Raw genomic sequence first — 27,573 nt, 5'->3', positions numbered from 1 at the left:
TGCTGCCGTGGAGCATGTGTGAGTGAGCATGTGTGAGTGTGTATGAGCACAACCACGGCGGAATATTACTGCCAAAAGTCACGTGACTCACTCACGTGACTTTTGGCAGTAATATTCCGCCGTGAGAAGAAAAAGTTTTGTAGTTGTAAAAACAAGTTTTGTACTTGTAAAAATAAGTGTTGTAGTTGTAAAAAAAATGTGTGTACTTGTAAAACCTAAGCTGAATTTGTCTCTGAAACATGATTTATTAGAATAATGGTATGTGTTTATTTGATAGATACGTTTTTTCTTTGCAAAACTAAATGCATTAGTTTGTAGATGGTGTTTTGTATTTGCAAACCACATTGTGTTTGTTAGTGAATCATAAGGCATTTGTAAAACCTGTTTAGTTTGTTTGTGGAGTTATGGCAGGAAATTAGCTCCATAGGCCTCCGTCTGGCTGTTGTGTCGAAGCCTGAAATCCCTCTAAACAAGAGCACAGAAATTGCATGTCTGGGACACTCTGAACCTCAGAGGTCCTTTACGCTTTACACAGGAAATACAAAGACATTGGGCAGAGCACAGGGTGGTGGGGGGGGATCAGGTGTGTCTCTTTGTTTGGTCGAAGTGACAGCAGAGTGACGTCTGTCTGACAACATGGTGCCACAACAGTGCTCAGTAGGCCAGTACCTCCCAGCAGCATTCATTCATTCATTTCACTCTCACTCACTGTCTGAAGGGTGTGATAGAGAGACAGACAGAAGGATACAGAGGAAGAAAGACAGAGGTGGAGTTTGAGGCAGCCAGACAGGCCTGAGAGACTCGGAGATAATTACTGTCTCTACAGATTCGTCCTCAACTACTCAGAGAGAGAAAGACAACAGAATGGGAGGGAAGGTCAAGCCAGCAGGTGGAACGCTTCATTACGTCTTCTTATTAAAGGAGCGACACGTTGATCAGGTCGGGCTGAGAGCACGGAAGAAAAAGGCCAGTGTTCCTGGTTCCACAAGATTTCCCACCCTGCTCTCGATTAGCATATGAACATCTAAATTAAACAAACTGAATATCTCCATGAATCTATATGGCCAAACACTTACTTACATTAAGTCTGAGCATAACCAGCTTTTGTTTATTAGCTATTCATTGATTTCCTTCCTCCACCGCATTAGTCAATATTTATGCGTGTATAAACACTGTTGTGTGCACTGCTGAACTGAAATATCATGAATGGATTTGATCCAAAAGCAACACTGTTTAAACTGTACATTAAAAAAAAAGAAAAATAATGTTAATATGTTATCTGTTTTCCTTGTTGTGTATGGTGCATGTTGTCCTAAAATCCGGAGCTAAATTACAAGACAAATTACAATTTTTGCAAATATGATAGACACTTAAGTTCTAAACAAGAGGACATACTTATCATTTTATGTTAGCATCATCAAATCAAATCAAATCAAATCAGGTTTTATTTATATAGCACATTTAAAAGCGATTTTTGGTCGAGCCAAAGTGCTGTACATGTAATAAAAACACATTACTACAATCACAATAAACGACAATAAGTTACAACAGATATATATAAAAAAACAAAATTAAAATAAAAACACAAGGAAAAGTCAGGAGTCGTGCTCCGCTCTAACTAGAAGGCCAGAGAGAAGAAGTGTGTTTTTAGAGTGGATTTAAAAACCCCTAGGGTCTGGGCCGACCTCACATGGAGGGGCAGAGTGTTCCAGAGCCTAGGGCCAGCTGCTGCGAAGGCTCGGTGCCCTCGGGTTTTAAGCCTGGTCTTGGGCACTACCAGCAGCAGCTGGTCAGCAGACCTTAAAGGTCTGGCTGGGGTGTAGCGCTGGAGCAGTTCAGTTATATAGGCCGGAGCCAGCCCATTTAGTGCTTTAAAAACAAATAAAAGGATTTTAAAATCAATTCTGAACCGAACTGGAAGCCAGTGCAGTGAGGCCAGAATAGGGGTGATGTGGTCACGCTTTTTGTGGCCAGTCAGCAAACGTGCAGCTGCATTTTGGACTAGCTGCAGGCGTTTAATTGAGGCCTGGTCCATACCCACATACAGAGCGTTGCAATAGTCGAGTCTCGAGGTTACAAAGGCGTTAATAACCATTTCTAAATCATTAAAAGATAAATACGACTTGGTTTTGGCCAATAGTCTTATTTTAAAAAAGCACGATTTGACTACAGTGCTGATCTGCTTGTCGAATTTAAAAGTGCTGGTGAAGGTCACTCCAAGGTTCATGACCGAGGGGAGGATGTTTTTTTTGAGAGACCCCAGAATATCAACCGGAGAGGCTGGAGGTTGCGGTCCAAAAAAGATGACCTCGGTCTTGCTCTCGTTGAGGTTGAGAAAGTTTTTGCTCAGCCAGGATTTTATCTCTGCTAAGCAGTCCATCAGCTGCTGTAGTGAGTGTTTGACATTTGCTTTGAGAGGCAGATATATCTGTACATCGTCGGCGTAGCAGTGGAAGGGAATATTATGTTATGGTAGTTATAGCTAAGGCTTGATGATAATCAGAAGTACAGTGCAGTAAAACATGAAAGTTAAATCGTTTTCTCATAACTATATAAAGTTATTGTCTCATGTAAAAACTATCCTGGGATACATTAATAAATAAGTAGGAATTGTGAGTTGTTGGTGAAGATGAAATCCTTAAATTATTTGGGAGTGTTGCTAAGTGTTCTAAATCTTATAGGAACACGTGCAATAGGTTTTAATATTTCACTCTAGACCAAAATGTTGGACCCACATGCATGTCTAAAAAAGTTATTATTTAAACAGGCATGACACACTTTGGTCTATACACATCTCTAATGTCTTTCTTTGGCTTTGTGTGTTTGTGTAGCTGTATAAAGAAGCTGTATGCAGACAAGCTGCCCAACACCAGCGTCATCATCCCGTTTCATAACGAAGGCTGGTCGTCGCTGCTGAGGACCGTTCACAGCGTGCTCAACCGCTCTCCTCCACAGCTCATCGCAGAGATCATCCTGGTCGACGATTTTAGCGACAAAGGTACCGCGACTCTCAACACACACACACACACACACACACACACACATTCACAGACAGAAAGGAGCACAGCTGCGTTCAGCCTAGGCTTGCTAGAAATAACTGAGTCTTTTTCGTCTTCTGTCTCTCTTCTTTGTTTGTGCCCACACACAGACACACAGACACAAACACACACACACACCCAAACCACTGAGTCATTAGTTTATAAGTGTTGGTGACTGTTGCACAAGTAATGAGCTGTTTCAAAACAAAAGCATTAGCCGGCTTCTGCAGAGGCCCAGATGTGATCTGAAGACTCTCCTGCTTTTGTACGTCTTGCTTAAACACACACACACACACACACACACACACACACACACACACACACACACACACACACACACACACACACACACACACACACAGTGGTGAGTCAGTGTTTCAGGAATGTAGCTCACCGGCCCAGCTGGTCATTTATTAACAAAACCAGAAAGCTCTTGTGTTGAGTGTGTGTGTGTGTGTGTGTGTAGATGTGTGCCTGCTCCTTAATTTTTTCTTAGGGCAATCCGCAGTTTCTATTAATGAATCGACACTGGATAGTCACTGCTACTAACTTCCTGTCTTTTATGGAAGGTTTAAAAAACACATATTTGTATGGACCATTTCTTCTTGTTAATCTAACCAGCCTCCTCACTGCTGCAGGAGGGAGTGTGTTTGGAGCTAAAGACTGCAGTGACCTCTGAACAGATGGTGATGATGAGGGCATTATGTGACCCTGCCAGTGTTAGCGAGGTTAAAAAAAAAAATCCCCTTTCTGATTGGTGCCCTCACACAGGCGGCTTAATCAGTTTAAACTCTGGAGTTAATGTACAGCTTTGAACCCTTGAATATTAAATTGTGGGACAAGTGCAATATTATCGCCCGGGTCTGAGTGTAGGAGGGGACGAGATATTCATCATTATGCCTGGTTCATAGCCACAGTGTGACGCATCATTTCCTGCTCACTTTTCCATTTCCTTTGATACTAAATATTGCACTTACAGTAATATACATAGTTGAGTTAGAGGAAAGAAGAAAGGATATGAGGCATATTTTTTACATTCAGAGCTGTATATAATGCGTTTTTGTATGTGTTTCTTTTTTTCAGGGTATTCATTATTTTATGTGCTGTATAGATGGGAAAGGGCTTGGTGATTTGGAATATAGATCAAAGTGTTAGGCAGCCAATCACGTCACTGGTCTCATGCTCTGAAACAGATCAGCCAATCGCAGAGACACAGATAAGAGATGAAGAATCAGAAAGCATATCAGCAGAGCTGCACAATGCATCTTCAGCAAAAGGGAGATGGTGCATTTTTTTTAAATGAATCAGTATAATAATAGTTATCAAATAATAAAATACTGTGGTGAAGCAGTTGTTATGATTGCAACAATCTCACTATTTGAGTCATTATTCAACTGGCAATGGTGAATTGTAACAATATATCACAACTTTATGTTTTGTAAAGAGGATCAAATGTATTTTGTAAGAAGTTACAAAAGAGGCATGTGGACAGGAATAATGAACCCTGGTAATTTGTCTCTGTCACAAACAGGAAGGATACTTTATTATTTATACAGATTGTAAAGATGAGTTATAGCAGACTGTGCCTGGGTTTATTTTGTAGCAGCCTGGGGTCATTAGCATTATGTGATTTAATCAAGGACACTGTACAGCCTGCACTCTGGCATGGCACCCGTCTAATGGGAGGCTGCAGATTTATCAATATATCTGTGCTGCTGCTTCGCATGCCTGCAGGGGTTTAATGAAGTGAAGGGCAAGCTTGCATTCAGTACAAAGCAGCTGTGGACAGCATATTAATGTAGTCATGAATGCAGACTTATTTACCAATGAAATTATTGTTTTGTGAAGATATTTTCCTTGACATCATTAAGGATTATTGCTCTGTTTTTGTACATTCGCTCCAAGTATTAAAGGTTACCTATTATGCAAAATCCACTTGTTCATGTCTTTTATACATAAACATGTGTCCCCTCTGTGTAAAGAGATTCTGGAAGTTTCAGGAAAAAAGATTTGCTCACTTTTTGTCCTGATCCATTTATTTATATAACAGGGAACCTTTAAGTCTTCTAAATACCGAACCATCCAACAAAAGTTGTATGCAGTTGCGCCACACAGTGACATGGTTTAAAGATGACAGTTTCTCGTTGCAAAGGTGAATAAACAATTTCCAGAAAGGCTAAAAAAACGTCCTATTTCGCTGCCTCCTTTGAATGACCCTCCATGAGAAATAGCTCATGTTTCACAAACACTCTGCGGCAGCATGCTAGCCCACAGTAATACTGATGCCCTGTTGCATGAATCGATGCTGTTTTGTTTTGGTACCTCACAGCCGACACCAAGAAGATAAACAATTCATGAGATGCTTTTTTAGAATGCGGTTGTATTTTTCTGAGGTGCTAATTAGTACCCAGATTCTATTTGGTGTAATTATAGCCCCGCTGCGGAGAGGCTTTGCAGGAACAGCCTCCTCTTCTCTCCTTTCTATAATCATAATTAATACAACTATTTCTATTTGACTCCAAGGATACTTGATGATTTAAATATGCCTGAATGTTTGCTGTAATCAACTTTTAATCAAGAAGAAAACTTTCTTCTTTGGTGTTCAGGTACATTTATGGATTTATTTATTATTATTTCACCTATTATGCAAATACATAAACATGTGTCCCATATGTGTTAAGAGATTCTGAAAGTTTCAGGACAAAAGATTTGCTCACTTTTTGTCCTGATCCATTTATATAAAGACCTGTCTGAAAATGAGCTGATCAGATTTTGGCCACTTTATGATGTCATAACGATTTTTTGGCTTGTGTAACCATTAGCCAATAACCAACCAAGGTAACACCCCCCCACCACCTTATCACCTGAATCTCCTCCTAGAGCACCATTGTGTTCTTTTTAACCAAATATCTCTCAGAGGGGCGTGGGGAGTGGCTCCTTATTTTCATCTGAAGTAACAGACACAGAATCAGCACTTTTCAAACAGGGCTGAAACAGAGGGGTTTATGGGATGCTGCAATGCATGATCTGTTTGGTATTTGGAGCCAAACACTTCAGAGACATGTTTTGTATCTGAGACTTATATATTGATGAAAAACAGTATGATAGGGCACCTTTAATTTCAAACCATGTTTCCCTTCTCATGTTATCAAGACTGCTCAAAGTGTGGACCCATGCTGAAGCTGTGGTGTGTTTTTAAGTAAACAGTATATCTAAGAAACACAACAAGCAGGAAAGCAAAGTGTGAGCTGTGAGGACTTTGATCTCGCTCTTAGTTTGGGATGGTTGGGCGTCGAGGATCATCAGATTCAAGGCAGGGGTCAGATGGCTTTCACTGGGAGTCTCTATATTTGTTTACTCCCCGCTGCGCCCTGCTTCTCTAAAGCTTTTCACTCTGCAGACTGCAGTATGTGCTGCTTTTAAAAAGCTCTGCTTCTGAAAGCTCCTGCTCCTGTTGCTGCTCGTTCCGTCCTTGAAAGGAAAAGGTCTCTAAAGTTCTAAAGAAATAGTTGGAAATTTCAAAATGGAATTTATAAATGAGATTTCTGTGGAGCAATGGTCACTTTAAATACTAAATGTGTTTCTTCTGCCTGGTGCTTTACCCATTTGGATAAAGTTACATTAATAATAAAATAGATGAATAAATGTTTAATACAAATAACTCCCCCTACATTTCCTTACAGTCTAATATTATAAAAATGTTTCAACGGCTTCATTACGCTCTTTGTTCATAAGCTTGTGTTAGTTTCTGAGGGACTGCCAATAAATAACACTTTGTTAATAAAGCTAAATGTATCTATGAGTGATATTTCTGATCCGACTAGCTGTCTAGTGTGCAAAAAAACTGAAGTTACATCAAGATTTACATCCATATTCATCTGTTTTTCAATCATCTTGTCAATGAACAATGATGTCTATCCCTCCTTGCTTTCTGTGTTCATTCCCTTCTTGCTCTACCTTGCCCACGCTCACCTCAGTATTGTCGGAGCAGTTCATTCAGGCAGAGACAGGGGGTGTTTCTCAATCGCGAGTAAAGCTGCTTCAGAGCCACTATTTCAAGCATACTACGTCATCGAGTGCCGCCGAAGTACTGTTCCAATCTCCAGCATACTTGGAAATCTACCGAGCCCGGCGTACTCCGTTTGGAGAAATATCGAGTGTGCACATGAGTAGACTCCGCGGTCTTAAAATCCCCACAATGCTTTGCGCACGAACCAATTTCCCCAAATCTGTGGCGGAAGATGTAAGGCCTCTCATATGACGCACACTTGCACACTTGCTAGCGTGTTCCACACTTCGTTTTCCGAATGCCAGGAAGTATTCTTGCCTCGCTTCTGAAGCAAGATGCTCGGCAGACATGTGCTACCAAGCAAGCGTACTCGCGATTGAGAAACACCCACTGACTCACAGAAAACTTGCAGACACTGAAACCTGCTGTTTTCATCTCCTCTATTTCCCTCATCTTCTTCCATGTCTCATTTATCTCCTCCTCTCCTCCTGCCGCCCTTCTCTTTCTCTTCATCTCTCTTTTGCTCTCGCTGTTGTCTAAACTGTTTCATCCCATGTGTCTCTATTTTTTACATTTCCTTGTTACCCCATTTGAATTAATATACAGTATGTGTGTCCATTGTTTATCATTCTTTATATTTTACTTTCTTGGCCAAATATATTTCCTTTCTATTTTCTCTTTGATCTACTCTCTGTTTCCCCATAACACTTGTCTTTTTCATAGCCGACTTGTCTCCTCTCAAAAAGAACAGTTATCTGGTCCCACGTTTCAAAGATCTGATAACAGTATATTGGCAAAACAAATACTTATAACCCCATCAAATCTAGTTTTTAAAGACGCGTGAGCATGTCATTTTCAAATAATAAATGTGTCATTGCTCTCAAATGGGCAGACTACTGTATGTAATAAGATGAACCAATCCAAATTCTCCAGTATTTTAACATGGCTCCATCTTTTGTTTCCTCAAAAACCCAAACTAACCTGCTAAAGTTCTTATGTAGATGCTATAGATTGACCAGTTATAACAACAAGTTGGCAGGAATCCAGCAGCTCACAGCAAAGTGATCCAGGGATCAAGTTTAACAAAGCTAGGTCTGATCTGGTAGATCCATCAGCTTGAGTGCTAATCTCTGCTGCTATTGACTTATAAAAACTTGACAGAGTGTTCGATTGTTGACAACAGTAAATGTCAGGTTTCTATGTCAGTCCCTCAATCAAATAGCAAATGTTGTTTCCTCTTTTTTTTCCATTCCCACTGACATTCAACAATCATAAAGACCAGAATCCATCATAGAAATGGCAGAGGGACCAATCTTTCCTCCCTCAGTCGCCTCAATAGAAAATAATAGAATGCAGCCAAATGCTGGGTTTTGAGTATGCGCAATGATTTGAAAAAATAATAGAAATTCCTTGCCGTCACCTTGACTTCTTTTGATAAGATAAGTTTCTTCTGCAACCCTCTCAGAAATCTCACTATGATGGTAACTCACCATTTGGCTGGTAAACCATTGTATTCTAAATGCAAATCATTACTAGGTTTACTGTGATTGCCCTTTTTGTTTAAGATTTTTGGAAAGGAATATTTGATGCCTTACAATATATATTTAAATGTTGTGGGCTCCCAGAGAGTTGGACTTTCTTTTTGGACTCATACCTCAAGAAGAGATGAAACGATTAGAAGAGATTGACTTTATTGATCACAACCTTTATTGATATTGACAGTGTTTGGTCACAGCAGCATAAACAAGACATGTACATTGAAAATGAACATTAACACTAAATATATAGATATCAAAAGTAGAAACAACCATGAACAGTAATTATACACACATTTTTTTATACAAGTTCATCACTTTATTTTCTCTACTTCTCCCTGCATGTTTGCTATCATTCTGTCAATTTTGTAATGCCGCATAATCTCTGTTGTGGCATCTTTGATATTTGTAATAATGCTGTGATGATGATGATGTAACTGCATTAACATGAGACTCCTGCTTGGACTGATTGTTCAACCTGCTGTCTCAGAGTTTTCAGTTATAACGCTCATTGTCTTTTACTCATACAGCAGGGCCAAATATGTCTAGATAAGAAACCAATTAAATGCTTTTGCTGTTTTACCTGACATTCCTGAATAACCAAAAAAACACTTTGTCAGCCAAAGGACAGCTTCATATTTTCCTTTCTTATCTCATCTCTCTGGCATGTATTGGGGCTTAGACGTCTTCATAGCAGAGTTTCATTAAACCAGGGACAGTGTGAGCTCAGGTGGATCCATCATGGTTAACTGTGGTGTGTGACAGAGACCATCCCTCTCTGCAGGACCACCGAGCCTCTCAGCAGGACCACCTCCTGTGATGGAAATCTCTTACAGCCTCGAGATTGATTGTCCAATTATTCGGTCACTGACCAGTGCCTGGTGGGATCAATTAGACAGCTGTCTTAAAAACAAATTAGAACATTTCATTTGGGCACAATGGATGTTAATATGCGACCCGCAATATAGGTAAAAGTGTGTATCAAACAAGATACTTATTTTGTTCACAATCATTTTTTTTAATATACTTGGTTGCCAATTTGTTGCTATCAATTTGAGAGGATATGACATGTTTTTAATGGCGTGTGGAAAAATGGACGTGTAGATCAGTTTAGAGGCAGGTGATGAATGGGCACGAGAAATAAATGTCATGGAGTGAGAAATGGAGCAATCGAGACGAATGACATTCAGCGAGGGGAGGAGGGGGGAGAGTATGTAACAGTAAAGGGAGGTGGATTGTTAAAAGTGGAATTAAGTCATTTATAACTTTAATAAACTTGTGTCAATAAATAATTTGACATTTATAGATCAGGCCAGATCAATCCACTGTTTTAGTCAATGTTCTACTACTTGTCTCATGTGCTGATAAAACCCCACGAATAAAACAAATAAAGCTCTATTAAGCAGTGTTTTGAATATTAAATAGGCTTCTGATCAAATTGAAATTGAAAGTTGTCGGACTGGAACCTTTTCAGGGAAATAATTTCATTGACGGTCACTTGAATATCTTTGCATCAAGATCTGTTCAACTCGTGGCGTTTTTAGTTGTGTCTTCGACCAAAAGTAAGCTTTCTTGACAGCACTGACGTTTGAGAGAACAGAAAGTCTGAGAATCTTAAACGTAGGAAGCTTTTGTAGCTATCTTAGCTTTGCAGATCCAGCTTTTATTTACTATTCACAACCTTTTGTTATGTGCTACAGGTGTGAAATGAAAACTCTGGATAATGTGAAGACCTAATTTTACAGACATTTCCCGGAGTTCAAATGAGAAAATGCTTTATTGTCTCTCTAGCAACCACTGACATTTTACCGTTTGTTATGTATGGTAGTTCAGCAAGTAACTCTGCAAATAGTCCCCACATCACTAAGCCTCTGGTAGCGGCTTTTCTGAAATGAGTGGGTGATTGCTTTGCTGTTGTAACTAGGCTGTTGTTATTTGCTTTATTTAACCAAAAACAAACAGAAGATATTTTATCGTGTTTCACATTCATTGTAACTTGTTTGTAATAAAATGATTCCTTATATGATATTGTGGTATTTATCCTCCTACTCAAGTCATAAAATGCAGTTTTAAAATCCGACTTGACGGGTTGCAGGGCTCAGTGAAAAGAGAGAGATGAAGGTGAAAGCTGAGATGGATAATGCCAAGAGTAAGACAGAGAGACAGATACCCTGCGGACAGAGGCTCCACATGTCTCAATCAAACCAGTCTTACCAGCCCAGCTACAATTCGTTATGAGCTCCAGCTGCATGAGAGGAGGGATGGGGGGGAGGAGGCGGAGTGGTTATGGTGAGGGGAGGTCAGCTCACTCTTCATTAGGCTGTAATTGAATTTCCGCAGCCCGTGCAGGAAGGATGTTCGGCCCTCGCTCTCCCTGCAGGGGACTGTTGGCTCACTCCGGCTTCCCAACCTCCCTGATACGTTCAAGGTTAGCTCAGCTAATGGGCCGCTTTCTCCACGGACGTCTTCGCTCGCCACCTGTCATCTACATGTCTGACTATGTGTGCACAAATGTACTCTACATGAGTATGAATTTACGCACCATGTCATGATGCTAAAAATTAGTGGAACCAAATACTATAGGCACTTTTTGCAGTAGAAAAAAAGTTTATAGGTGGATATCTTCTGCATGTGTAAAAGCAGTACACTTCTTTTTTATACCTCTGCCCTAATTAATGTATTGCTATTTTCCATATTACACTGTTTTACATCCATGTTATGCATTAATACACCACTATTGCGCCACTGATACACAGTTTTTACACCCGTACTACACTGGAATTACACCTGTATTTACAAATCAATACACTCATATTATACCCATGTTACACTGTTATAACACTTACTGTATATTACATTGTGATTAGACCCATATTAACCCATGTAACATCAATATAACACCCATGTAACATCAATATTACACCCATATTACACCGTAATTACACTGTTATTATACCCATTTTACACAAGTCATAAAACCATAAATATGCCTTTGGGGAGTAATCCCAAACTAATTATTACCAAGGATGATTGACGTAAAATATGTGCTTATCTGTTCATAGGAATATATCATTTTTTTGTTTTCACACACTTTCCTTACAATCACAATGATACCCTTTTTTACATTTTTTGTCCGGATGAAATGGAGTTTTTTGTGCTCATACTGTATTTCTGTGTACATACATTATATACTATAAGGGTTGTTTCACTTATTCTGCAGGGTCATTGTTTCCCTTTTTCTTATTATTAAGTATGTTCAAAGCAGCAGAAAGACGAATATTAAAACTGTTAAACTGCATTAACAACATATTTACCCTCACCCTCCTCTACGTCGCTCTCCAGGCATGTTCAGGCAAAATGTTGTCTCTTTTTTAATAAAGCTGTGGGTTCAGGCCCATGGGGTAAAAGGCGGAGATTTCACACGAGCAGCACGAAGTCAGCAGAGCATGTTATCGTGTTTTAGCAAGTGTTTGTTTTTTCTCCTTCTCTTTTAATTGGAGTGTACTTTGGAGATGAGAACTGTTCTCCGGGGAGGCTGACTTCATTAGCACCTGTAAGTGTCCGGGCATGTTAGCGTAAAGTGAGAGATTGAGAGAGAAAGGCATATTGGGAGTGTTACCTTTATTAAATGCTTGTCAGAAGATATTTAGATATAATATTACAAACTCAGTGCAAAGATATCTAATTGTCCAGCTCCTCTTCCCAGATAAAACGTGTTCATACTCTCAACTCGGTGAGAGAGTCCCACAGAAACATTACAAAATATAACATGCTTTGTTTTTTTACGTCTGGTTTCCATAACAAATATTATTGTTATTATTATTATGTCTGTTTAATTGAAGTTTAAATAGAGTAGCAGTGGATATCTTATAAGGAGCGCCATTAGCATCTGCATTATTTGAAGTTACTGGCTCCCTGCCAGCTTAATGGGAGCAATCTTGGTACAAAACAATCATAAACTCAAGTAAACCATTAAGCACATGGCGAAAGAGAAGGGGAGGAGAAGGGAGAGAAATGGAATGAGCGATGATTAGAGAAATGGCCAATAAGGGAGGTGTCTGAGATAAAGACGTGTTATCATGTTTTAATAGTCTCCCTTGGAGAGCAGAGGTGCCATTTTTGCTGTTCAGCAAGTTGCAAAAAGCAGCTCTGAAGGATTGATGAATAGTGGCTCAGGAAACATTAGAACACTCCTGGGCCTTAGCTGAATGCACTCATTTTAAGTTGATGGAGACTTTGGAATTCTTCGTATTGATCAGGCTGCAGAAGGCCTCGATAAAAACCGGCCCTGAAAATGAGCTTTAATGCACACGAGCATTCTTCCCCTCTGTGGTCTGTTCCTTCCTTTTTCTTCTCTCCTGTTTTTATTATTCTCCTTTCCTTTTACCATCATTGTTCATTCCTACCCTTTCTCCTCCTGTTCGTTGGTATATATTTGATTGTACTTTATTTAATTGTTTTATTTTGACTCGTGTATCTTTAATAATAACATTAAAAGAATGAAATTCACAAGGGATTGGTTTATGTGAGTGGGTGTTGTGTGCACACTTCTTAAGAACTATATATAAGCCTTATAACTGTCTAACATGTGGTTTCTCTGATAAAGAATATCTTTAATGCTACAGAAGTACTTGAGTAAGGCTTGGGTTTACAGCCAGGGTCATTCTAAAATAAGTCTGCTTTAAGGGAAGAGTGTCTTAACTCAAAGAACAATACCTACTCATCCCAAAACACTCACAAAAATGCAACGTTTGAAGTGCTAACAAGAAGTGTAGGTGATGTGAAAAATAAAATAATAATAACTCAAGGGATACTTATGATTCCAAAACACCCATGAACCAACCAGTGGCGGCGCCAGGGTATGGCTGGGGTAGGCTACAGCCATACCAAGAAATGGCTTAGCCCCACCTTAGCCCCACCATGAAAAATGATGTTAAAGTAAGCTAAATAAAGTCCGTCATCTCGCGCGGAGTAAATTGCACAGACAGCAGTTAGTAAAATTGATTTCAGTAGCCACTTGTCTGGAAATACCGAAGACTAGAAACGGTTTTGAAAACTTTTGTCACGTAGTGATCTTCTTCCCAATAAAACATCTTTGATAATGTCTTCTGGCCAATCAGAATCACGATAACGGCGTGCAGGAAGTCCCGACGGAGAATACTTTAGCGGTAGTACATCTCTATATACATAGATACAACATTACGTGAAATAAGACCCCACGGTTTGATGATTGATAGGTGTGTGGGCTGTCTTTCATTTTGACACACAGAACAATGGGGGCTATCCACCCTTATCCACAATGTAATTCACACAGCCTCTTCCCCTTTCTCTCTGAGGAGCAGCAGGTTCAGCTTTCAGAACAAAGTAACAAAAAACAAAAATGGCATTCATTTTTTTAAATATGTAGTAATAGATTTATTTATTTTTCTTCTCAAGAGAGTACCAGAATGTGTATTTTATGTTAGTATTTCAAAAAATCTCCTGGGGGAGAATCCCCCCAGACCCCCCTGCAGGGGTTGGGTTTTCAGCATGTCAACTCTTTCACCTGTGGGGAAATTGCAGGATTGGCTCCAGGTCGCCCTTTTTATTTACTACAAGACAAATGTGCCTTTTTATTTCATACAGTTCAATTTGGATTGAGACAGGGAAATCATCTAAACCTCACGCGTGGCGTTTCACTGTCAAGGGGGGCGATATAGCGTGTATGTAATTACATTGCAAATACTGACTTGAGCCCCACCACTGTATGGGTTAGCCCTACCATAGATTACCCAACACAAATACTCTGGAGCCGCCACTGGAACCAACATACAAGTGATGCCCCCTGCTTTTTTTGGTAAGAAATTAAGATTTCCAATATTTCTTGTTTCATGTTAAAGCCAGGGAATACGTTTTTACAGTTCAACATGACAGTTCTTCTTCTTATGGGGTCACTTGGACTTTTAAAACTCAAACTTGGTCCATGGGCCAGAGAAGATGTTTTTTTTCCTTTCATAACAGAAGCTAGATGACAGGATGTGTGAGGAAAAACTTGAACTTACTGATCTGAGCTGGCAGGCTGCTCTTGTGACTCTGACAATGACTCTCTCAAGGACTAACAATCCCCACAGGGATATTTTTACAGCAGTCGACAGCAGCAGTACGAGAGCCGCTCGACAGGATGAGGTTTGGAGATTTAGAGTGAACACAACATCAGTGCTGCCGTGTTAACAATGAATAACACTGACTCTTTCTCTGTTTCTGTTACTGTTATGTCTTTATGTAGTCAGTTTTGCCTCTACTTTCCTCTCTCATATCACTGCTTCATTTTATTCTTTATTCGCAAGGTTACCCTCTTCTTAGAACTCTGGACCGAGCATTTGACTAGTTAAGGTCAATGCAGATTTTTATTTTTTTTATTTAGCCTTTATTTATACAGGTGTAAAATCTCATTGAGACACAAGGTCTCATTTGCAAGAGAGACCTGTCAGATGCCAACTCTTTATCTTCTTTATGATTAACATAACCTCGAAGCAGTATCTTCCTTCTTGTTAACATGGAAAAACGAGATGCCTGAAATCCTATGCAACTAAAAACTGTTGTTGCGTTCGATAACACTTTCATACATAGTGTTTTATTACATTTACGAAAGCAGGAAATTAGTGAACAACACTGATCATCTTTGAGTGCCTACACATTAGTCTATTTGCACAACAAGCAACATCAGTAAAGTGTTTCAGTCCTCTATCTCAGTATGTTTTTTTGTCTAGCCAGGCAAAATATGTCTACTACTCTAAATCAGCACTCATAACGGTTACAGTCAGAATCACACTGAAAAGAATACAAAATAAATACTTCTCATCCAAAATACTGTTTACCCAAAAAGAGAAAATAAATCATCACTGGCAGTCGTGACTGAAAACAGCAAGTCTCACTCTCACCTTTGTGATCATCAACACATGTTTCTCTTGTGTTGTTAACAGACAGACCTGAAAGCAGCAGCTACAATAGGACCTTACCCAACTTGTTAGGACTTAGATATGATTTGGATCAGGAAATATTTGGGTCTCGGTTACCAGAAACCAAATGGAAGGACCTTGTTCGAAAACATACAAGACTTTCTGTAAAGAAATGCTGATTTTGCTCTGGGTTCTCAACAAGGATCTTGTGTATTGTGTTATATTCTAATGATAAGTGTGGGTTAGGTTTGGCTTTCCCACTGCATTTACGATATGTGGGAGGAGGAAAATGGGCCTTTGTCAAACAAGTTGCAATTGCTTTGGGAAAAGTAATCCTGCGTATTTGTATTCAGTTATTTATGATCACTTTTTGTTCATAGTCATTCATGTTTTTCAAAGCTGATACACCATCAAATTCAAATCCACATACAGTATGCAGCAGATATGAAGTAGCTCTGATAGAGATGTCATTGCTGTGGTGGTAATGTGAAGCAGTATCATGTGTGCCTGTGCTGTAAATGTGTGACAGCGCTTCAAGGCAGAGCCGTGAAATCGCCCGTCCCCCTTCTCTTGCTTATCAAAATGCTGCTTTCATCATTTTATGGTTCTGACGGCAAAGTGCACATCTGTAATACATCTCTTATCATTTCCTCAGTAGTGATTTAAGATGTGTGTACCCCCCCTAGGCTGGTTTATATCATCATATACCCCTCAGCATCTTTTTCTCTTTTTTAATGACGGTTGCAAAAAAAAAGCAGCTTCAAATATTCCCAGCCTGGCACTCGGAAGAAAGGAGAATGTGTGATGGAGTTCACAGGAGCAGCAGGATAATTTGGAGGAATAAATTAGCAGCTTGGCTCTTTGGTGCTGTTCCAACATTACTGGGAAGTAATCCAGCACCTTGGAAAGATGACATTTGGATGCCATATTGGATCTACTGTAATTTGAGGTTAATTGAATTGAAAATCCCCTTTGCCTCACCCAAAGGAAAAAGAAAATCTCCAGTAGGGATTAAAGAATTGTATGGTATAGGAAAAATAAAGCATGTATTTGATGTTATATGCACCTGGTTCTGAACCAAAATATATCAATGTCTACAAATAGATAAATTATCCTTGTTAAACGTGTGTTGAGGACAGCTGGCCACACTGCGATGCGTCTTCTTCTTTGCTCAGTTTTGATGTCTGTGACTGAATTTAAATCAATGGCTCGGAGGAAGTTGCAATGCATTCTTGGAGCAGAAAAAGATGTTTGGTAAATGGGGTCCTCTGAGCTGACCGCGGCATCAACGGTGCCTGAGCCCTCATCATGTCCAGAAATTCACATTCTAATAATGACTAATGTGTTTGCAGATGTCAGCCTGCACTCATTAGGCTGATTTATAGCCTTGCCAATTTATAGGAAACTAGCAGCGCCATATTCCAATTTATTCAGGTCAAATTAACCATTCATAATTAGACACGGTAACCTTTCCCGCTCCCTTCTTCTTGGCTGATAGTGATGTACATGCAAAGCAAATGTTCATTGTTTAATCTCACTGCCTGTCATTAGGCAGGTTATGTAAGAATCATCCCATGCAGGGCAAAAGTGAAGCCGGAATCAATCTCTTAGTGGTTAGTAGCTACTGTGTTGATTAATGGTGGTATCATGCAGGTGAAAGCTCGCCCTTTCCTCTAAAGGTGGCACCGACCCTATGGAGCCTTTCAGCTGCAGCACATATTAATTATGTGGCCAGTTTAATTAGTAATGTGTTGTACATGAGAACTCATGCATTTTACTTTACCTTCTTACAATACAAATAAAAAAAAACATTCAAAGGACAAAAGATTACACGATAAAAAACAAATATAAGAGGCACATAAAACCAACAAATACTGTATAACAAAACACTTTAAAATGCACAGGGCAGTCAGAGAGTATCTAGTATTGATAATCACTTTTGTACCGTACTACACTCTGAAATCACTCAAGCGTCCATCCTTCCATTTTTCTGACACATATCGAGAGTTGGGTTGTTGTTGCAGTAGTCTAAGCACGTTAGTCCAGGCGCCTCTACCTTGCAACTTGTTTCAGTTGCTCCTGGGGGATCCTGAGGCGTTCCCAAGACAGATGTGATATATAATCCGTACGGTTTGTTCTGGGTCTACCCCGCGGCCACCAGACAGTCGGATGTGCCTTGAAAACCAAAGAAAGGTGCCCAGAACATTTCTATTGGCAATCAATCAAGTGTAATTGTCTTGTAAGCAAAGGCTTATTGTATAACCATATAATATAACAAATTACACAACTATTACACATTACATTACACATTGTCCTGCCCAATCATGGGAATTGTATGTGGGTACAGTTCCTTCAATGTCCATCTTCTGTAGATGTAAACACCTTCAAATCAAAGCTCAAAGTCAACCCTCAAGATTTGACTTTCACTTTGGTAAATAATCTATTTTTTTGCAGTTACTTTAACACATGCAACAGTTTTGCTTGAGCAAACCCATTTCAGACAGACTGCATCCCAAGTAAAGCCTTCAGTATGGGCCAGCAGAGGCCTGTGTGACAGTTAGACATACAGCCCTCCACTCTCTTGTCTTGATTACTGCCCCTTGCTTATTTGGTTTGCTCTACTTTAATTAAGTCTTGTCAGATCTGGTCTTACCCAAACACTCTGGTTTGGACTCTCTTGTCCGTAGTAGTCATAGTGGCTTTTGATGTTGTGTGACTTGAGAAGACGGGCTGTCATTTACTCAGGCTCATTAAAGAATAAATGACAGGAAAGACAGGACCTAAGGATTGAGGGAGAGAGTGGGAGAGACATATGTGAGGACCTGCTGGCTTCAGGTTTGTTAGTTTTGGCTGGTCCTGCTGTCTTCAGTGTCTCGGCTGTCCGTTAGAATCAAGAGTGTCTCCCCGAGAGGCAGCTGCTGCCAAACAGCATCAAAACAGAAGGACGAGCTGAGTGACAGAGGGAAGATGAAGAGAAGGAACAAAGGGTGGACAAAAGGAGAGCAGGAATAAAGCAGGAAGGAAACAACAGAGTGCAGAGATAAAGACATTCTGCCTGTCATTTTAACAGCGGCAGTTTTATCCTGTGAAGGTGTAAAAGGACTGCTGCCTTTCCTCCATCCTCTCTGATATTCTGAATCCAATTAGTGGATGTGTAAGAGGGGGTTCCTCAGTGACAGAAGCCCATTTGTAAGACCTGCTATCTATCAGGAACACGGACGGAGGTAATATTTTATTGATGTCTGCCTATATTATGAAAATAATGACCCTTTTTGTCAGGCCTTATAAACTCTGGACGCTCACTGGGAAGCCAACGTCACTTCATTTTGTTGAAGTTTAGAGCCTGATGCAAAAAAAGTAAAATATAAATCTGTTTGTATCATAATGGAGTTACAGGGTTATGGCCTCTATTGCATTCCACAATAGGACCGCCGCTAGTGAAAATGTGTAGGTGGTATCTAGCTTTTCGATCAAGAATAACAATTTAGCTGGATTGGGTAGTTGGACCCAGGCCACCTCGACCATTACATCAGCATTTGTAAAAGTATCGCAAAGGTTTGGAAAATGCCACAACTTCCAGAATGTCTGACAGACCATAAAGAGTAATAATGAAGTTTTTAACCCCATTGAAATAAACTATGTTTATCTATTTCAGTTACTGCTATGAACAAGATAACAGTAAAAGCTGCACTGCATTTATCCTGCTTATTAGTTTAGGGCTGAGTATCTACAATTTGACACTGTTACCAAGACAATAAATGTTTTGATACCATAATTTGCGTAATATAAACATATTTCTAAAAAATGATGTTATATCCCGCAGATTATTTTCAGTTTTCACCAGAATCGGACCCCACTGCAATAATGACAATAATTAAGAATAACTACTGTGTAGAAATAGCCAATATTGTCGCTGATAGTGTCAATTACTTATGTAGGTCATGTAAAGGCATCAGTATTACATCGAGACTGTTTCATAACCAGTTAAAAGTTCCTTGTCTTAACAGTAATTGGTGTAATGATGTAGAAAATGTATATTATAAAGACAAATATCTGTGCACTGAAAGTGACTGAGGAACAAATGTTTGTGAAGCAGTTTGTATGTGTGATTGAGTGTGAGTCTCTATGGTACACAACAGATTTATTTATAAATAAAACAGTTTGTGCTGCAGGAGACAGACCAGTAAGAAACACAATGGAGTCTCTCTGGTGGAGACGAGCTAAGCATCACACTATGGTTGTCGGTTGGGTCTCTGCTTAGGTTGGACAACATGATATCTGGAACCATCCATTGCCAGTTGGTTAGCACCATATGGTATTTTATCAGACTTCCTGCAATAAAGATGGAATTAAATGCAAATGAAGTGAAACTGAGACTGAAAAACATGGATATGATGGATGCCTATTATTGTTCAGATGCCTTTAGACATATGTCACATGAATCGATAGAGATATTGATTCAATTTCAGTTTTGTTGACCTTTTACCAAACCATAATCTTTTATTTTGTCTTTTTAAATCAAGGTTTTATCACAGGAATGTTTGACTCCGCAAAAAATGTTATAACTTCAGTAGTATAGGGTTCTAAAAACAGCTCTGCCATGGTTCAGGATCTCCATCACAGGGTTTCTTTTTGATGGTTGACCGCGTCTTAGCTTTGGAAACACGGTGACAGAAGACAGACAGCGAATGAAACATGGTCTTGAGTCTCGCTCCAATTTTTGTATTGACCTGTCAGATCTGACTTGACGTTTGAGGAGAAAGATTTACAAGCTCCATTTAGGGCAGGATTGATTTCTGTCCAAGGCAACTTTGAGGAAAGATTCGAGAAAAACGTGTATGAATAGCCCTCCCTTTGATTGATCAATGCTTTCAGTTCTTGGTTTGACTTTTTCTGCAACTCTATATTTTTCAACCTTCCAGCAGATGCTGTACATTTTACCTGCATTTTCCTTTCTGCTGAGATGTCATGTATTGCTGCAGATTGAAAAATACTTGAAATTGTTTTGATCTCAGCTGACTCATGTGTTGGATGAACAATTACTGAGACACTTTCTTGAATCCGTCCTAGGCATTTCATAGTTTGTATGGTGAAATATTCATGAGCATTATTGCCATTTATGATGAGAAACAGACATTTTTGCCAAAAGGCTTTATGACTACACTTGGTAGGGGGGTGGCAATTTAATTTTCATTCCTCACAGTTGGATACTTTCTCTTTAGTGTAACATTGGTTCTAATGATTGAAGTCAAAGATATTAAAATAAGTCTCTAAAGCAAAAAGTATTTTATTCCCCCAATAATAGTGAGAATTGTATGTAGGCCTAAAGGGAAACAGTCTGGAGCATGTGGCATAGACAGATGTCTTGTTTGATAGCGACTGCTAAGGCTTTAGTTTTCTTTTGATCTTTTTTGTAAGATGTTATTGAGAAACGTTTTACAATTTGTAGACAACTTGCTGAAGCTCCTTTTGTTACCACGGCCCAATTTATCTGTCGTGCATACACAAATACACAACATATGGGGCTCATTTTGTGAAATCAATACCATTATACTGATGCAATAGCCATTCTTAATATTGCTTTCACTGTCTTGATCTCTGTAGAGCACCTCAAGGAACCACTAGAAAAGTACATGGTGCGGTTGCCAAAGGTTCGCATCCTGAGGACCAAGAAGAGGGAGGGGCTGATCAGGACTCGCCTGCTGGGAGCCGGAGCTGCTAAAGGAGAAGTCATCACCTTCCTGGACTCTCACTGTGAGGCCAACGTCAACTGGCTACCTCCATTGCTGGGTGAGGAACCGTAAAACACAACTTATTGGAATTGCATATCAATGTACCCACTTATCTGAATCTCAACTCTACAGCCAAGTCAAAACCTTAGTTTTCGCAAAACACAGAAACTTTTCTCAAATCTTTATGTTCCTTTCTTTGGAGACTTTTACCTCTCAAGGACTGTTAAGACTATAAAATGAAAGAGTCTGAGAAAGGAACATCGCTCTTTGGTTGAACTGTTCACAGCTCCAAGACATTTGCAATCTGTCAAGACGAGTCAAAAGTAGACTTTTCTTCGCCATAGGCGTTTAGAGCCAAAAAAAACCTTTGGAAGCACTTCATAAACCATTTTTTGTCATTAAAATTCTTCAAACCCATATTCCTTCCTTTGTTTCCTTCAGATCGAATCGCAGATAACAGAAAGACCATCGTGTGTCCGATGATCGACGTGATCGACCACGACAACTTTGGCTATGAGACGCAGGCAGGGGACGCCATGCGAGGGGCGTTTGACTGGGAAATGTACTATAAACGGATACCCATCCCTAATGAGCTGCAGAAAAATGACCCCAGTGAGCCCTTTGAGTGAGTGCAGTTATCTTTGATACATTTGACGGCAGCGTCACAAAAACAGATCGATGCAAATCCAAAATCTCTGTAATGTATAGTCATCAGCAAATGTGCATTATTGGGAATTCCTTGGTTCACGTCCCATTTTGTCTGTTTTCTTCTTTCTTTTTCTTGCATGTGTAGTTAATCTTTGCCCAGGTAGCAGTGCTGAAGTTCAAACAGAACCAATAGTCTATGATTGCTTCCTATCCTTCCTTGACAGGCAGCATTTCATGGCATGTAACTTTAAAGTAATGGAAACTAAATAAATAAATAAACCCAGATACATATTCTGCTATTTGTAAGGTCAAATAACTCTGCAAGTGGTGCCAGGCACTTGAATGTGTGAGCTTTGGGGGATTATCTAGACAGCACATGTCTAAAGACTATTTGGGTGTCCTGGGAAATACAGTAGGTATCATCAGGAAGGGTGGCTGTGCTGCAGGAAGATAAGAGACTAAGGAAGAACAAATGCGCTGCAGAACAATCAGAATCAATCCTCATTTTGTGAATTAGTCTGCTCTTCTTGCCCAATGAAATGACCTTCATCAGTGCAAATCCAATTTGAGTCGCAAAGATTTCCATTTTCATTCTGATTGACATTGCCGCAGTGGAGAATGAGGCACGGTGGGCAGGCAAAATCGTGTGTGTGTGTGTGTGTGTGTGTGTGTGTGTGTGTGTGTGTGTGTGTGTGTGTGTGTGTGTGTGTGTGTGTGTGTGTGTGTGTGTGTGTGTGTGTGTGTGTGTGTGTGTGTGTGTGTGTGTGTGTGTGTGTGTGTGTGTGTGTGTGTGTGTGTGTGTGTGTGTGTGTGTGTGTGTGTGTGTGTGTGTGGTGTGTGTGTGTGTGTGTGTGTGTGTGTGTGTGTGGTGTGTGTGTGTGTGTGTGTGTGTGTGTGTGTGTGTGTGTGTGTGTGTGTGTGTGTGTGTGTGTGCTCTCATACTGCTGTAACTGTCTCTTTTGTCAGCGCCATCACCTCTGCCTTTCTTTTTGCTTCTGGCTTCACTGTTTCATTTGTAAGCTTAGGCCTTGACACCATCTCTCTCCTCAAGGTCAATGGACTGAAGTGGAGAATATGAACTTGAGCATTCAAATTAAATTCAGTAGACACTTGCAAAAGAACAGGGACTAGGGAAGATGGATGAATTTTTCCAGCTGAAGAAACTAATATATTTTCCCATTGGCTAATGTTGGGAAATCACAAGCAGACCAACAACAACTCTGAAAAAATCAAATATTATAAAATTGGTAAGTGATAACTCTTAAAAATAATTAAAAACTTTGAATCTGACAAGGCACACATTTTGGTTGGCTTATAAATAGTTTTGCAGTTGTTCGGTGCAAATCACATTTTTCGCTGTGTTTTTGTAACTTCCTTTTTAAAAAACAAACGTAACAACAAAATAATAGAGATGGTAATTGCCTTGAAATTCAGAGCTGCACCTATTCTCTTTCTTTAGTTGTCTTTGAAGAAATACATTTTGTGTTACGGCTTGCTGAGAACCTGGGTGCGAAAAGAAAAAAATTGATATTACATTTATTTGGAAATGAACAATGACTGTTTTTCTTGTACAAAAACATTCAAATCAAATGTATCAATATAAAAAATTCAAAATATTTTATACTATTACTCTTAGCCATGGCAACTAAGTGTGCACACTTCACGGCTGTAATACATGTGTAAAGCCCCCCCTGCTGCGTTAAGTAAAAGCACCAATTATTTTATTATTTTATGACATTTCTCTTTTTGCTCAGCCCTTTCCTCTTCACTTTATTTGAAAGCCAGTGTCAGCTCCTGGAGTAACAATGATTAATGTTCACTCAGTTGTCTGCTGTGCAAAAGCTCAGCAGACTATGAAACCCTTATGGCAGAAAATAAATTATTCAAATTTCCTCAAATAATTGTATTAGACTCCGGATCTAATAGTTGATGATAAACAGTGGTTTGAGAGTTAATGATAAAAGTAAACCGTGTTTATTGGCAAACAAGGTACATGAACATGCCTCTGGCTATTATTCGGGTAAATTAAACTGGAACCTGTTGTGTTTAAATTATCCTCATCTTCACAAGCTTCATCTGAGCTGTGAGATATTAGTGTTGTCTGTCCTGAAGCCACAGTGTTTCATTCCACACAACTCAGGGAGGTGAAGTATGTTTGTTTTTTCGCCCTCCATCCAACACCCCAAAAATCAGTGCCAACACAGTGCTGCGCTCTCCATGCTGAGCTCACACACTCCTGTAACAGCTTGCAATCACTACACTTAGAGCCGTCTAACAAACCTTTGGCACCATTGGTTACCTTTGTTTCCTGATGAAAGTCTGTTCACTGCATTCTCTTCAGCAATGCTGTAGAGAAAAAGAGTGTGTCGGCTTTGTGTTTCCTTTATCGAGCATACAAGTTACACGTCTTAGGCAATGAACTGCTTGGACTTGCACTGTTACCCAATCAGGCCAGTAGTGTGAAAAACACAAGAGCAATGATTATGATTGTCCTTTTTTAGAAAGATAGGGAAATAAAATGTGTTTCGAAAGTATAACAGCAGTTCACCAACATGTTTTTCTCTGCAGAGTTTGTTATACCAGTCAGAATTATCACTGGGTGACTTCACAAATGCATGTGCATACAGCAGGCAAATACACAATTATGGTCAGGATAGAACGTACTGAAACTAACTCTCACAGCCTGTAAACAGTTATGAAATATTAGACACATTTTCACATTATTTTTAACAATTAATTTGATCATGCAGCATGAGATCAGATGTAAAAACCTTGCTTTTATATTTAAGGAAAAAAGTAAGAGTAATAATAATAATAATAATACTTTTTTTAATATGTACTGTATTAGCAGGGCTCTGAGGCTTTCATAGAGAAGACATGGGTTTAACAATATTATTAGATCCATTGGATTAACTTTCTGATTACAGAAATGTGATATATTAAGATACCTCAAATGTCATATTGACATTTTATTAAAAAAAGGCACCACTTTAATTACAGTTGAGGTCAGTTAAAAAGTAATTTTTTGTCTGTTCATATTTGTTTGCAAAACTGTATGACATCACAGTAGAGAGATTAGAAAAAGATGGATGTAGAGAAATGTTCTCAGTGAAAAACAATGCTTAAGACACATTTTGATGCCATTTCTGTTGCGTATTGTGTGTGAATGTGTCTCTTCTTTGTCTTGCAGGTCACCAGTGATGGCAGGTGGGCTCTTTGCTGTGGACAGGAAGTGGTTCTGGGAGCTTGGAGGGTACGACACAGGTCTGGAGATCTGGGGAGGAGAACAGTACGAGATCTCCTTCAAGGTAAAACATAAAACACGTCACCACCTCGCACAGATCTACAGTGTAGTGTCTGAGTGAAGTGTTGGAAATACTGTAATGGATAGCGTCATTGGGACCTTGGTTTAAATGTTAAGTGTTAACTTAAATCTGTCAAGAAAGAAAACTCTTCCATGTTTTGTGTTTGACATCAGTCGGTGTTTGACTATGAGTTTGTTTCATAGTAATACACATACATACACTGTAGCTATTTGAGTTGCTGATTTTAAAAGTATAGTGTAATTGCTTTATTGACATTCACATTGTCCGCATGTTTATTATGAATCCTTATATACATATAAAATGCAGCACTAGATATGTTTTTGTATGTAGAACAATGATGATTAAATCCCATCTGAAATATGTATTAGTATTGTATTCAGTTATTATTTTAAATAACCATCATAACTCAAAAGGCTTTGAAATTGTTTTTTAAGCTCTGCCTTTACTGTTCTGCTTATTTACGGATACTCACAGACTGGGAAGGACAAAATGTCATCAGTTATGGGATGTTTGTCCCAGTTTCTTTCAGAGATCATTCAGAAGAAATCCAGGGGCAAGGCAATTACTTATCTCAATTGCTTATTATGAGCTTGTTTTTTTAACATTAAATTGCTTTAAAGGAGGAAAGAGTATGTTCCATATGCTTCTCCTAATGTTTTATTAGTTTACCCAAAGCTATTTAGCTGAATAGCTTTAGAAAAAACATAGTTAAGCCTATGAGACATTCCCTATTATGGTTTCAACCCTTGTTTTAGTCATTTAAGATAAACCTGCTCTGTTGCATAGAAGACTCTCCACATGAATCATACTCAGAACACCATATTAGATTATGCTTTTCTCTGGTGCTTCAGCATGAATTATTATATTGCGTGACCACAACTGCCTGCGACTTGGCCAGCATGTTTAACTCGTCTCCCTCTCCTCCGCTGCGTCCGTCAGCGGGCTCCGGACGGATAAAAAGGCCGTCATAATAATTCAATCACTGCTCTAAAGAGGAACGACTTTTGTCGTCTCACTCAATTAAGCACAAAGGCCTCTGCTAGGTATTTTTATTCTATTGGACATATACGTTTTAACTTCTGCTGCTTCTTCATATTAATGTTGAATCTTTTTGTTATTTACTTGTCCTTATTGATACTAAAATGGTAGTGATGCAACATATACTGTAGGCTATGACATTCATGGAAGCTTTTACATTTGCGGTTTTAAACGGAACAAACCGAAGGTACGTCAAAAAAGAACGCAGTGAGCAGATAATTGCATTCAAGTCAAGAAAGACACAATTCTGACCCTTTAATGGAACTGTAAAATGAAAAAAACGTTTCTGAATCTATAATAATGTTTTCAGAAGGTCTTGTTTTTTCACTAGCTTCATTTGGAATGACATGTAGAATCTGTTTGTTGCATTTACTGCATGAACACAGGCATATATTTACATCTTCATGAGCACAAGATACAAATAGAACAGGTACTTACTCCAGAGTGATACTGTTGGTCACAAACTCCCCAGGGTACCTGAGTATGCATGGTCAAAGAAATCTGGTTTCTCCAGTTTACACCTAAAGCAGATTTATCTACTATCTACAAGAATGATACCAAAGTTTGTGGTTTCTACAAATATAATTAATGATATTAAGCATGTTTATGTAAATGCAGGTGATGTTGTATGGGGTAAATGGTTCATCAAAGCCATCTGCACTGTAGAATACTGGCTGGCACCAATTTTGTTGCATTTTCTGAGTTGTTTTTGAAAAGCAGTCTGAGTCCATGGTGCTGTGGTTTAAGTCTTAATAGTTTGAGGTTAGCAGATTGTAGAGTTGGTGTGTTTGAAGTGAGTGATGAGACTTTCAATTTAATCTGACCGGCACAAAACTCAAGCTCCAGATCCTTCCTGCCGCGAGGCGCCCTGTTATTGAGCTCGAGTGTTTCAGTGTGGGATGAAGACAATGGAAAGGATTGGCACAGCAGGTCAGACCTTCCCCACAGCAGATGCAGAGAGGGTGCATTTAATCTGCCATTTCCCCCGATTCTGTTTGTCAAACCTGGAGTGGTGCAACAAACTTGACAAGGAGTAATGAACTGAAATAGCAGCCAGCTGATGTCAACTCCGGAGAATCAGGAAGGGGAGCGATGCAGAATAACAACAAACTGAATGGAAATTGTAGAGTCCAAAAGAAGAGTCGATCAGTCAGGGGATGTGGAGCGTTTTCCATATTATTGACTCACTGAGCTTCCCCTGTGGCCAGTCTACTTCCCTCATCAGACATGTGTCCTCGAGAAAAATGCCAAACTTCAACATGTGTATACATTGGAAATCATTATGAATAAAAGCAGTATGGAGAAAACA

The 27,573-nt window shown here is 39.4% G+C and overlaps 1 protein-coding gene across 1 annotated transcript in view; it reads left to right on the top strand.

Annotated features, from left to right (window-relative positions):
* LOC117490370 (polypeptide N-acetylgalactosaminyltransferase 10-like) overlaps positions 1-27,573 on the top strand; it is a 71,770-nt gene that overhangs the window by 31,636 nt on the left and 12,561 nt on the right. The window contains exons 4-7 of the mRNA XM_034140088.1: positions 2,832-2,998; positions 21,125-21,310; positions 21,694-21,877; positions 25,091-25,208. Of these exons, the coding sequence (XP_033995979.1) occupies positions 2,832-2,998; positions 21,125-21,310; positions 21,694-21,877; positions 25,091-25,208 (655 nt within the window). The remainder of the gene's footprint in view (positions 1-2,831; positions 2,999-21,124; positions 21,311-21,693; positions 21,878-25,090; positions 25,209-27,573) is intronic.

This window comes from Trematomus bernacchii, unplaced genomic scaffold (genome assembly GCF_902827165.1).
Source record: "Trematomus bernacchii unplaced genomic scaffold, fTreBer1.1, whole genome shotgun sequence".
NCBI classification, from domain to species: domain Eukaryota; kingdom Metazoa; phylum Chordata; class Actinopteri; order Perciformes; family Nototheniidae; genus Trematomus; species Trematomus bernacchii.
The sequence above is the reverse complement of the archived record's forward strand: the minus strand, read 5'-3'. Positions and strand labels throughout refer to the sequence as shown.